Below are 12,785 nucleotides of genomic sequence, written 5' to 3'. Positions count from 1 at the left end.
AAAACTTCAATTCGGGAAACGTTTGGAGAATTTGTTTATATTATTAACTTGAATCTCTTTAATAATACCCTTTTTGCTCTGACGACATTCCCATCATAATCTAATAAATCCACCCTTTAGCCCTATTTTACATCTGAAAGAAAACTGAAGCTCACAGAGGTTAAGATATACGTATTGCTAGCACAAACCTCCCACTACAGTATTGCTCATATCAAGGTTTAACATGGTTACTGTGAGTCTTCAATATTAGTCATAAGTTAGGTGTCTCTTGATAATTAATACTTCATGGGATTGATAGAGTTACGCAGCATAACATGACCAGAAGGAAAGCTACTTCCAACTGAGTGATGTATACTACAAGCGCGAGGTGCATAGATTTCACCACAACGATGGATATTAGCTTTTTAGAAGCAACAAAAATAAGTTTTCCAATTCTGGCTTGGCTAGTTTCGAGTTTGAAAAGGCCAGAGAAGGCTGAATCGGCTCACACCGCGAACTTCATTCCTAACTCCGGAGAACAGGAGAGTAGAAGAAATCAATGCCCCTCAAACCTCTCCAAAGGAAACTATAAAATGTGCTATGTGGAACAACCCACCCACTCGCAAATTTGGAAAGGTGAAGAGGGCCAAATGAAAATTAGGGCTGGCGGGCGACTGTGAAGGACTGTGTCTAACAGGACCAGACACGCTCACCGTGCCTTGTCCCAACGTCACCCAAAGCCTACCTCCTTGACAGGTGGAAATTTCTTCTTGCATTCCAGGGACAAGGCCCGTAGGTCGCTCTGCATATTCTCCAGCAGCTTCTTCACAGCCTCGGGGCTGTTGGTGCCAGACATGATCCACCAAGCTTCAAAGCCAATTTCTGAGCGGCGCAAACGAACTCCGGCACTGTCAGCTCCTTGGGGCGACAGTAGCACCCTCCTTGGAGCTTCTGGCCCTTCCGGAGCCCTCCTGTTGGGCTCCGCGGGGACTCAGCCAGGCCTGAGCTGCTAACTCGGAGCGTGCCCGAGCGCCCCCCGCAGCCTCTCGCAACTCCCCCGGCTCCTCTCCGAGGCGCCCCCCGCAGTCGGTCCGCCCCGCTAGGACCCGCCGGCTCCGGCCGAGGAGCCCACAACGCGGGCAGGTCCCTCCCGCTGCCGCGGGGCCCAGCCACACGGGTCGCAACCAGCCAACCTGGCTAGAAGCTTCAGCGCTGGCTGCCCAAACACCCAAGATTCGCCGACGCCATTAGCCGAGTCGCCCACAATTCCGAGCGCCGCCGGGACACGTCAGCTGCACTTCCGGGCACCAAGGCCACCGCCCCCGCCGCGGCCAACCCGGACGGGTGAGCCGCCGGAGGGGCGTGGTCAGGGGCGTGGTCACGAGTGGAGCTGGCTCGGTTACGGTCGAGGACGCTTACCTGGACACCACTCCAGGCGTCAGAGTAGGCTTAGCGCACCGTTTGCCTCGTCCACATTGGCTTCCTTTTCGGTGACAAATGTCTGAACGGAGCCCCAAGTACTCCTTGGCGTATCTCTTGGGGTATGTTTGTGTTAAATTTTTTTTCGGTGTAAACAGTTTGTTTCCTTTTGGATTAATCTTCATTTGCGATATCCCTCTTCATTTCTGCCCCCTGGAATCCCTGGGCTAGTACCCCCAAATCAACGCCTACCTCCTGTTAATTTTTTACCCCCTTTTGAGCACCTAAATGGCAATTTCTCCACAGAGTTGTACAAAGCGTACTGGTGCACTTAACTGCGGAGTAGTCGCTTATTTTTCTAACCTATAAAATGAGAAATAAAACTGCCCTCTGTTCCAGACTTTCCACTGGCTTTCTATTTCACACAAAGTAGAAGCCAGTATTCCACAGTTCACCAATCCCCTTCAACGCCTGTCTGCTTTTCCGCTAAAATGAAAGTTTCAGAAGCTGTGGGATTTTTTTCCCTGTTTTCTTCCCTGCTGTATCTCGAGTGCCTAGAACTGTGCTTGGCGATAGTAGATGACCAATAAATATTTGTTGAATTAATACCTTACTGAAAGAAGAGGGTTTTCCCCCATAATTTCTGCCTTTCTGTGTTTTTAATTTTTTCTCACTTTTAAAATTAAATTTATTGGGGTGATAGTGGATAATAACATTATATGTTTCAAGTGTATAATTCTGTAATACATAGTAACCTATATATTTCATTGTGGAACCCAGAATCCGTTCCCTTTCATCACCATATATTTGCTCCCCTTTGCCCTCTTTTACCGTCCTGCCTCCCCCACTTATTCTTTGGTACCCACCATACTTTTGTCTGTCTATGAGTTTTTGCTTGTTTGTCTTGTTTGTTGCTTTTAGTTTTATATCCCACATATGAATGAAATCATATGGTTCTTGACTTTTTCTGTCTGACTTATTTCGCTTGGCATAATTTCAAGATCCATACATGATGTCGCAAATGACAATATTTCATCTTTTCTTATGGCTGAGTAATATTACGTTGTATATATGTAGCATATCTTTATCCAATCATCTATTGAAGGACACTTTGGTTGTTTCCATGTCTGGGCCACTGTGAATAATGCTACAATGAACATAGGAGTACATATATCTTTATGGATAAATGTTTTCAGATTTTTTGGGTAGATACCCAGGACAGGGATTGCTGGGTCGTATGGTTATTCTAGTCTTAATTTTTTGAGGAACCTCCATACTGTTTTCCATAGTGGCTGTACCAATTTAAATTCCCAGCAGCAGTGTATGAGGTTCCTTTTTCTCCACAGCCTCTCCAACACTTATTGTTTTGTTGATAATAGCCATTCTAACAGGTGTGTGGTGGTATCTCATTGTGGTTTTGATTTGTATTTCCCTTATAGCTAGTGAAACTGAGCATTTTTTCATATATCTTTTGGCCATTTATTTGTCTCCTTGGGAGAAGTGTCTGTTAAGGCCCTCTGCATGCATATATATATATATATATATATATATATATATATAGAGAGAGAGAGAGAGAGAGAGAGAGAGAGAGAGAGAGAGAGGAGAGAGAGTTCTTTATATATTTTGTTGAGTTCTTTATATATTTTGGATATTAGCCCCTTATCGGAGGTGCTGTTTGCAGATATCTTCTTCCATTTGGTTGTTGCCTCTTTGTTTTGTTGATTGTTTCTTTTGCTGTGCAGAAGCTTTTTAGTTTGCTATAATCTCATTCATTTATTTTTGTTTTTACTTCCCTTGTCTTTGAAGTCAAATTCTTAAAATCCTCTCCAAGATCAACATCCCTAAGTTCAGTACCTATGCTTTCTTCTATGCAATTTATTGTTTCAGGTCTTATGTTTAGGTCTTTGATCCATTTTGAGTTAATTCTGGTGTATGGAGACAGATAGCAGGCTATTTTTTTTGCATATGACTAAAAGCAGAGTTCTAATGCTTACATTAGGCTCCTATATAAAAGCCTTCATTATGTCTGAAGTGCCATATATGTGTGAGACAAAGGTAAACAGAAAATCATCTGTGCTCTGAAGATCTAGCTCAGTATGTTTTTGCCCAAGACATTTTGCATGAGGAAGCAAAGAAAGGTGAACCAGGGTACAGGTGGGAGATTTAAAAATGAACACCTTCAGACAACTGAGCTGATGACACCTTTTCAGGATGGAAGAATGAACTATGAGATTGTCTGTTGGTGGCAATGTTTGGCTGTAAAATAAGAAGGACTTACACCACAGTACTTTGTAAACGAAATAATTTTTTTTCCTTCTGAGAAGAAGCAAAGCAAGGCTGGATGAAGGTGACAGATGAGGTAATAGTAGGGCACTCCAAGAACAGTAATTTGGATCATTTGTGTCTACTACACAACTAATGGGAAACTTGACAGCTCCTATGGTGTAGGCTTTTTGTATTAAAAGCTGTGAATTTAGGGGGGGAAAAAAAAGGCTTAGGTGGAATATGTGGCAGACATTTTTCTTGAGATGTCCCAGGGAGCTTTTAAAAATGATGTAATAATTGGCCCAGTAATCTAGGATCAAGCTCCTGCCCACTGTCTTTCACTATGTGGCCAATTATTCTTTTGAAATTTAATTTTTTTATTATTAGTAACTTTGGCATGATTGACTCAAAATCATCTTCCTTAGAGTCTTTTACATCTCTTTTATATATAGTTGAGGGAATACAATCGGAATTCATTAACTAAAAACAATACCTATAACAATTTGAAAAGAGAGATTGTACTGTCCAAGAAACAATGCATGGCTTTATGCCAAAATCAAGCAAGTTAGCAGAGGTAAAAATAATTTTTGGTTATGTAGGTTAAGAAATGAGTTAAACTCAGGAGTTAGCATTCCAAAATAGAATCATTTTTCTTTTAGTAGCAAAAAAAAACCCCAACAACCCCAGATTATCAAATATACATATTATTGCTCTCAAATACCTCAAGAAGTGCTTTCAAAATTGTAGCACACCTATAAATGTTGGTAAAATGGTCATCTGTGGCTACAAATTTTCCCTTCATTGAAAATTACATTAATAAATGCTGATAAATTTAATCTCTTATTACCTTAAGTAATGCTTTCACAGCATTGTCAAGTAGTACTTAAGCCTCAGTCTTTGAACTAAAAAAGCCCTCAGTTTGAGTCTTTGCCCTATTAGTACTTAGGTGACTCTAACAAATTACTTAACCTCTCTGATCTTCAGTTTCCACATCTTTAAAAAAAGAAAATATGGGTGCTTTCCTCTTGGGGTAGTTCTAATATCTAAATGAGCTGTTGCAGATAAAGTACAATGCCTGGCACACATTCACTATTAAGTAAATGTTTTAAATAGGTAGTAAAGGTAACTCTTTGCAATCATCACTCACACTGTCTTTTTATTAACTTCTAAACCAACTTAATTACCAGCAAGTTTTAACCTTCTATTTGAAAATTAGGAAACCCATGTCTTTTTCTGAGCCTCTGTTATGAACCTTTAAGAAAACATATCTAACAATGAGCATGTATTCATGTGTAACAACATAACTTGTCTAATATCATTCTGAAATATCTGTTCAGTTTAATGATGAAATATAAATATTACTCAATGTACCATTCTAGTTGTTCAGTCCCTCGGTTTTCACTATCATTCATTTTTTTTTTCTTCTTGGACTTTTCTGTGTTCCCCTACTCCTTAGATATTAGTATTTTCTAGAATTCTATCCTCTGCTTTCTTTTCTTCTTATTTATTCTCCTGGAGTGATGTTATGCACACCAATGGCTCGATTAACACCAATCTATTGATATCACCCTATATTGATAAATACCAATAGAAATGTGCAGCTTACCAGAAATACCACAACAGAGACACCACTTGGATTCACTTATCTAAGCAATACAGAAAGGAATGTAGATACAATATCAGCTAAGAAATGAAAGTGCAAGCTTCTAAACCTCCCAAATACTCAGATCTTCTGGAATACAAAACATCAGACCTTGTGGAAACTTCACTTCCCCTTCCAGTCCTAACCTTAGGTACACAAAGCTAGACTGGTGCTAAACATAGCCTTCTATAGACATCACCTCACCTAGACCAGGTAGCTCATCAATCGCATGTTAAACAATGCATAACGTGATAGCTGAGGTGCAGTACAGGGGATATTCAGACATGAACAGATCCTTTATTCTCAGCTTCCGTAGGCTAACACAGCTTAATCCAAGTAAGTTCCTGAAGTTAGGGCTATGGGAATAAAATAAACCATTGCCAGATATCTCTGAAAATCATGAAATCAAGCCCTTATACACACAATCTTACAGCTCCAGAGCTTTTGCGTGAGGTCCAGACATGACTATTCTACTGCCTACTGGACATCTTTACCTGGAAGCCTCATTGGCACCTAACACTCCTCCCCAGGAAGGAGTTGGTCCTGTGTATACATTACCTTTCTCCATGAAAAGCACCACCATCCATCTGGTTGCTCAAACTGGAAAACAAAGAATCAAACTTGACACTTCCTACTCCCTCATCCAGTACATCTAAGGGGAATCAAATTCTATTCATTCATCCACTTTTCTCCATTCTTACTAGCTTGGTTCAACCCATCATCATTACTCTGGTTCAAAAACAACAGTTTCCATAATATAATCCCTACCTCTACTCTAGTCCATTTTCAATGTACTTTCCACAACGGTCCCAGAGTCCTCTTTCTAAAATGAAAATATGAAGCCCTTTTATGATTTTCTATTGTTTTCATATTAAAGTCCAAACTCCTTTACATGATGTACTAGTTAGATTCTTTTAAATACCTTGAGCAATTGGGGTTCAAAGAAATAATGCATGAGAAAAAAAAGAGGTATAGGAATTTCACAGAGCCAGGCCTTATGGGAATATAGGAAAAGCTGGCTTCACAGAGCCTAGAACGTCATTGGGGAACTAGAAAACCCTTTGGCATCTATAACTGCTCAATTAATATCAGCAGCAGATGTGTTTTGCTTGCTTCCATCTCCCTCCGCTAGCTTAAGTATTACCAAGACACATCTATCTATTCTGTGTTTCTGCTAAGATTTCTCCTGCTTCTACCAACCATTTGCTTCACTCCTAATTCTGTAGGTACGGAGATTCTGCTTTCTCATAACTTCTGCTTCCTCATGTCTTCGGCTACCTTATGGCCTCTTCTGCTTTTCTTCTTTCTCTGTGTCAGCTTAGATTCTCTCACTACCCTACCAACTACAACTTTCTCTTTATGTATCACATTCTAATATCTAAAGGAAAATAATCTAAGTAGTTCAGGAAATCAGATCTAGATGGTGCATTCTGATTTTGCTATGCTTCTTACCAGACCACCTCTTAAGTCACTCAAAAGAATACAGATCAACTGTCCTTGGAGCATGGGACAACCCTGATTCAAACAGTAGTCAAGGGTGATTGGTTTATGTGGTCAGGGTAAGAAGTTCACATAGTACAGAACGTGGGCATCTATGCTTTGTCTGTTGAATGAACAAATAAGAAATTTTATTTGCCTGTCTGTTGAATGAACAAATAAGAAATTTTATTTGCAAATGTGTTTGGAAATGCTTTCTTACCCACTTTTATCAGTAAATATATTTTATGTATTATTTATAAGTTAAAGTTTTTATGTTTGGAGATTAAAATTATTGAACTTAATAGCTACTATGAATTTAATTTTAAGATTTATTTTGGTTAGTCTGTTATTTTTTCCTTTGTCATCATTAATTTTCTACCTCTGAATTACTTTTCCTGAAATTAATTAACTTTTAGTTTTCTTTTTCAAAGAATTTTACTTACACTGTCCAGAAATGATTAGTCTTTAATGCCTCTTGGTACATGCTGTCTATGTATTTCTTAAAATATATTCTCAAAGAATCCCTTAAGCTTTAATATTCAGAATTAAAAATTATAACTTACCTGTCTAAATTATATACTGATTGAAGAATGTGATGATTTCTTTACAGAATAGCAAAATGATTACAAAACACCAATTCGAGTGAGAACATATAATTTATTATTTCAAATACCATGTTCCTAGATGTAAGAATAAGTAGCTTATACGTTTCTTATGGTTACGCTCCAAAATTATGTTTAAACATTTTACTTTCTGTCTTTATTGTAACTGCTTTCAGAACATAAAAATTATTCTTACATGTGGTACATCACAGTTTGGTTCGTGTTGTGTGAAATGGCACTAACAATGAAATTACAATGAAGGAAGAGGTTTTTAGCAAGTTAGCCATCTTTAACTACAGAACTTCTCTTAGCTGGTCCTTCCCTAACTCACTGTTATCAATCACTACTGGAGTGCAAATGGTACAGAAATAATTCTGCTATGAAGTAGCACAAGCAACAGTCGCCCCTGGTAGATGTCCTCCACTCCTAGCCGCTTACAGAATGTTTTAACCAGCAAAGGAGTGTACAGATCAGTAGTGTACAGATCTGCCAGGTTCTTTCGACCTTACAGAAGAGATTGAAATCCTGCAGCATTTTCAGAGTCCAGAGGATTAAGACTCCTTCGTTTTGTGGTTGTGATGAAGTCTTTGGAGATATTTATTTTAGAAGTGTTTTTCCTAATAATTCTGTTGGTTTTTACACCACCTTAAGACTTTGTGCTTTATTTTTGCTTTCAACCTTGCTCCTGAGACCAAGACCACATTGTCTAGTCATTCCCAGCTCCTTTAAATCACCTCTCTCACTGCCATGTCTCACACTGAAAGCCATACTGATGGAGGCTTCCGGCCAGACTTATTCATCATCTTCATTCTGAACTGCCATTCTGGACGTGGTCCGCACACCTGACTCTGTCCTTTGACCCCAGCCTTAGTGGCTAATATTAGGCTGGCTTCCCTGGGAGCAGGCCCTAAGGAGAGATTTGTGTACAAGTAATTTATTAAGGACAAGTTCCCAGGAGAAACCAATACAGAGTGGGAGAAGCAGGAAGTGGAAAGAGGCCCGTCAGGCAAAAAGCTTCAGCGAGGGCAGGGACACATGAGGGAGCCCTCTAGGCAAGGGAGCTATCTCACACACATCAGCCATTGCCAAGGTCCTTTGGCTCTCTGTCTGTGGGGCAAAGAAACTACAACAGCCCGAAGGCAGCCTTTTGGAGGCAAAAGAATGCTGAAAGAAGAGGAGCAGAGAAGGCAGGACATGTTACACGGAAATGCTAAAAGGAGCGGGGATCTGGACAGCATGCTCACTACACTGTTACTGGGCACTGTCACTCATTACCTCTTCTAGAGCATCTCATTCCTGAGACCCTCTTATCCCCACCTGCACTGCTGGGGCAGTGCCCTCTCACCAGGCACACTAGCCCAGCAGTTCTCAGCTGGGGCAATCCCCTGCTCCTCCCTGCACTGGGACATCCGGCAATGTATGGAGATATTTTAGATTGTCACAACCTGGGGAGGACACACTAATGGCACCAAGTGGGTAGAGGCCAAGACTCATGCTAAATATTTTACAAAGCACAGAGCAGCCCCCCTAAAAAAGAATTGTCCAAAAACTACTGACTGAGCACAGAACTTGTTAAAAAAAAAAAAGAACTGTCCAATCAAAAATGTCAATAGTGCTAAGGTTGAGGAACCCTGCATCTGGCTTCAGTTCTGGTAGTTATTTCACGGCTTTATTCCCCTGTGTTTGAAACCCTGACTCCTAACATGTGTGGTACCCCCAATTCTCTGGGATTATTCTTATGAATTCCCAGACATCTCCTCAGACTGAATTAATCCCTGAACCCCAGGCTCATGGCATGTCCACCTGTCTGGATCTCAGAATATTGTCTGCACTTAAGCCCTCGTATCTAGGAGCTGTGTCTGCCCTCATGGCTGAACAACCAGTTCCTCTGGCTGGATCTTCTTGAAGGCAATTATCCATCCTGAATATTAATATCATCTGTTGCTTATTAATCTGCTCTAGGGTATCAAATGCCACCTCCTTGTCTAGACTTCTTCCTATGGCTGCCATTTAATCTGTTCTCTTTTGGCTGGTTCTTCCCACTTCTCAACCTACTGCTCTCTAACCAAAAGGGCACATGTAGTTTCCTATTCTCATCCTTCCTGATTAGCCCTATCAATGCAGTTAACACATCGGTGTCGAGCTGCTTGACTACACATCTCAAAATGTGCTTTAGAGTTGAAAGACATGTCCCATGAAGCCAGAGGAAATCAAGTTGGTTTAGCTCAATATTTCCTAACTGGAAAAATCAGGAGAGAAGTGGTCTATGCAAAGCAGCTTTCTGACTAGGTTTGTCTAATAAATCCTCCTCTAAGTCTAAAGAGAGATAAATAGTTACCATTTATTTATGGAGCAGCTGTATGGGAGGCTGTACACTGAATGCATTTACTATCTCATTTAATTTAACCTTTGCAAAAAGTCCTGGGAATTAGGAATTATGGTTTCTACTTTACAGATGAGGAAACTCAGGCTCAAAGAGATTGATTCACTCACTAAAGGTCTTCTGACCAGGAAGTGGTGAGTCAGAATTTCCTCTCAGGTGTTTGACTCTAAAACTTGGGCTCCGACTTCACGTGTATTTCAGAAGTGACAAGTTGTCTCATAAAAGATCTAGTGAAGCGTGAGGCTTGTCTCTTCCCTTAATCTATTTCCTGAACATCTTATTGATTAGAACCTTCCTTTCAGATTATTTGTTTAGAAACAAAGAACATAAGACTCAATGCATTTCCCTGTGGGGAATAACGTATATCCCATGGAATTGTAAGGTTATTTTTATGTCTCTGTGCCATACTATACGCTTTTCAGTGGAAATGCCTTTGTGTTACTCATAGCTGTACTTCTGGCAACTGGCATAAATATATGGAGCTTCAATAAACATTTGTTTTAGTTAAATGGAATCTTGTCATCAATCATAGACTAAAGGTACTGAGAAAGTTATCAAGACAAGCATTCAAGCAAAGGAAAACAAAATAAGGGACTAGGATATACACACTCGGCAACCTGCTCACTCAGAGAAGACTGGGATAAACCTGGTAGAGGAGCGGGCTGCTACGGACCTGCCACCGTACATCTTTTCCCAAACAGCTGCTCCCTTCCCTCAAGAAATATTTGTTGAGTGAGTGAGTGAATGAGTGATTGAGTAAAGGATGAGATTTTAAGACCAGGTAAAAATACCTGGCCATTATAAAAACAACAGGTTTGTGCCAAAAGTAAATGGCTCAAGTCTTTGAAATATAACTTGAGTAACAACCAAGAATTCTTCTTGAAATCAACGAAAATAATGTAGATTCTTGACTAAGACTTGGTTATTTTTTGTGCAGTAATAGATGACTTTTGTTATCTAACTCCCCTCTCCCTCCATCTTCTCCCAGTTCTCTCACCTCCAGTTTTCAGTAACAAGCAGAGCATGTTATCTGCTCTGCACAAACAACAGGGGAAAAAAGGTTTTAAAGACAGGATTTAATGTTTTATTGGTTCCCTTCCCTCAACAGTCCCATTTCCCAGTTGCCTGCTTTTTAAGTCTGCCTCTACCGTTAGCCAGACCTACATCTAAAAACCCCATCTTCAGGACCATCATCAGTAGCAACAGGTAGAGCACTGCATTTATTTCTCAGCAGTTGATATTTTCTTTTTTTTCCTGATATATCAGTTTTAATGGTACATATATTCTGATCCATTTCAAAACACAAAGGAAGATCTTTGTAGAGTTATAAGGGATTACAGCTAGAAAGGATGTTAGAGATCATCTAACCTGCTTGTTTTACAGAAATGCCCCAGGCCACGGATGACCCAAGCTAGTCACTGATGATATAATGAACATAAAATTCCTAGCACATTGCTTGCAATATGACTAGTACTCAAAAAGCAGGCGCTCCATGTCCTCCTAATACAGGCCAAGAATAGCCAGTGATTATTTTCCCTCACTACGTGTGTGCACTAAATATTGCTCATTTTCATTTTAAGACATTTGTGGGCACCTGGTTTTATTTTTATTTAAATTATTGACGAGTCCAGACATTAGTCAAATGGTGGAGTAGGGAGCTTCAAGGGCACATCCCTCCACAGAAGTACCAAAACAGTGAATAAAACTCTCAGAATCAACTTTGCCAGAACTCTGGAAATAGTCAAAGAGGTACAGCAACCAAGAGAACACTGAATCAAGGAAAAAGTGACTTAATCCATTGGGAGAGGTGTGTGGTATTTTTATTTAGTCTTGCCCCACTCTCCTCCCCAGCATAGCTGTGTGTCTTCTAGATGGCAGTTCACTGCCTGGTGTGAGCACCTGGTACTGGAGAGAGTAAAGTGGACCTTGTTCCCAACCAGTTGTGTTTGTCTGCTATGATCTATCTGGGAGTTCCCTGAAGGATTGACACAACACAATTGCCTTTGTTTTGCCTAACTCCGAACTCTCTCAAAATGGAAAAGCAGCTAAGTTGAGGACATTCTTTGAAAACATTGAAAGGCAAATGAACAAAGTCAGGAATCTTTTTTTTTGAATATATAAATGTAATCTATCTATGTATAAATATATGTTTATACAAATTATATATTATACTATATACTATAAATATATAAATGTAATTTACATATATATTTAGACTATATATATTCATATACCTAAGAATATATGTATTTAAACTGTGAACTTCCAGATTGCTTTACAGGATGGGTAAACGAATCTCATCTTTCACCAGCAGCACATGAGGGTTCCTGTACCTCCACCTTCCCATTAACACTTCAACAAAGAGATAGTAAGCACAAAGAAGGGCACAAAAGCCATAAAAAAAGAACCAGTCAGAAGTAAATAATACAATAACTGAAATGAAGAATCCACTAGAAGGAATCACCAGCAGACTAGATGAAGCAGAGGATCGAATCAGTGATTTGGAAGACAAGGTAGCAGAAAACACCCAATTGGGACAGCAAAAAGAATAAATGAATAAAAAAAAATGAGGATAGTTTAAGAGACCTCTGGGAAACATTAAACGTAACAACATTCATAGAGATACCCAAGGAGAAGAGAGAAGGCAAGGCTCTGAGAACCTATTTGAAGAAATAATGAATGAAAAGTTTCCTAACCTGGCAAAGGAAACAGACATACAAGTCCAGAAAGTGCAGAGAGTCCCAAATAGGATGAACCTAAACAGGCCCACACCAAGACACATTAGAATTAAAATGGCAAAGGGTTAAAGACAAAGAAAGACTCTTAAAAGCAGTAAGAGAAAGGCAACTAGTAACTCATAAGGGAACTTCCATAATATTGTCAGCTGATTTCTCAACAGAAACTTGCAGGCCAGAAGAGATTGACACAAAATATTAAACATGATGAAAATCAAGGACCTACAACCAAGATTACTCTACCCAGGAAGGCTATCATTTAGAATTGAAGCATAGATAAA

General features: G+C 39.8%; 1 protein-coding gene across 1 annotated transcript in view; it reads right to left on the bottom strand.

The window, feature by feature from the left end:
• Nucleotides 1-1,236, bottom strand: part of MON2 (MON2 regulator of endosome-to-Golgi trafficking) — a 102,502-nt gene extending 101,266 nt beyond the window's left edge. Inside the window, exon 1 of the mRNA XM_019654742.1 lies at nt 725-1,236. Within this exon, the coding sequence (XP_019510287.1) occupies nt 725-835 (111 nt within the window). The 5' untranslated portion in view covers nt 836-1,236. The remainder of the gene's footprint in view (nt 1-724) is intronic.
• Nucleotides 1,237-12,785: the final 11,549 nt, after the last annotated feature.

The sequence above is a fragment of the Hipposideros armiger genome, unplaced genomic scaffold, assembly GCF_001890085.2.
Source record: "Hipposideros armiger isolate ML-2016 unplaced genomic scaffold, ASM189008v1 scaffold_229, whole genome shotgun sequence".
Lineage (NCBI taxonomy): Eukaryota > Metazoa > Chordata > Mammalia > Chiroptera > Hipposideridae > Hipposideros > Hipposideros armiger.
This window is presented reverse-complemented; position numbering and strand designations above follow the sequence as displayed.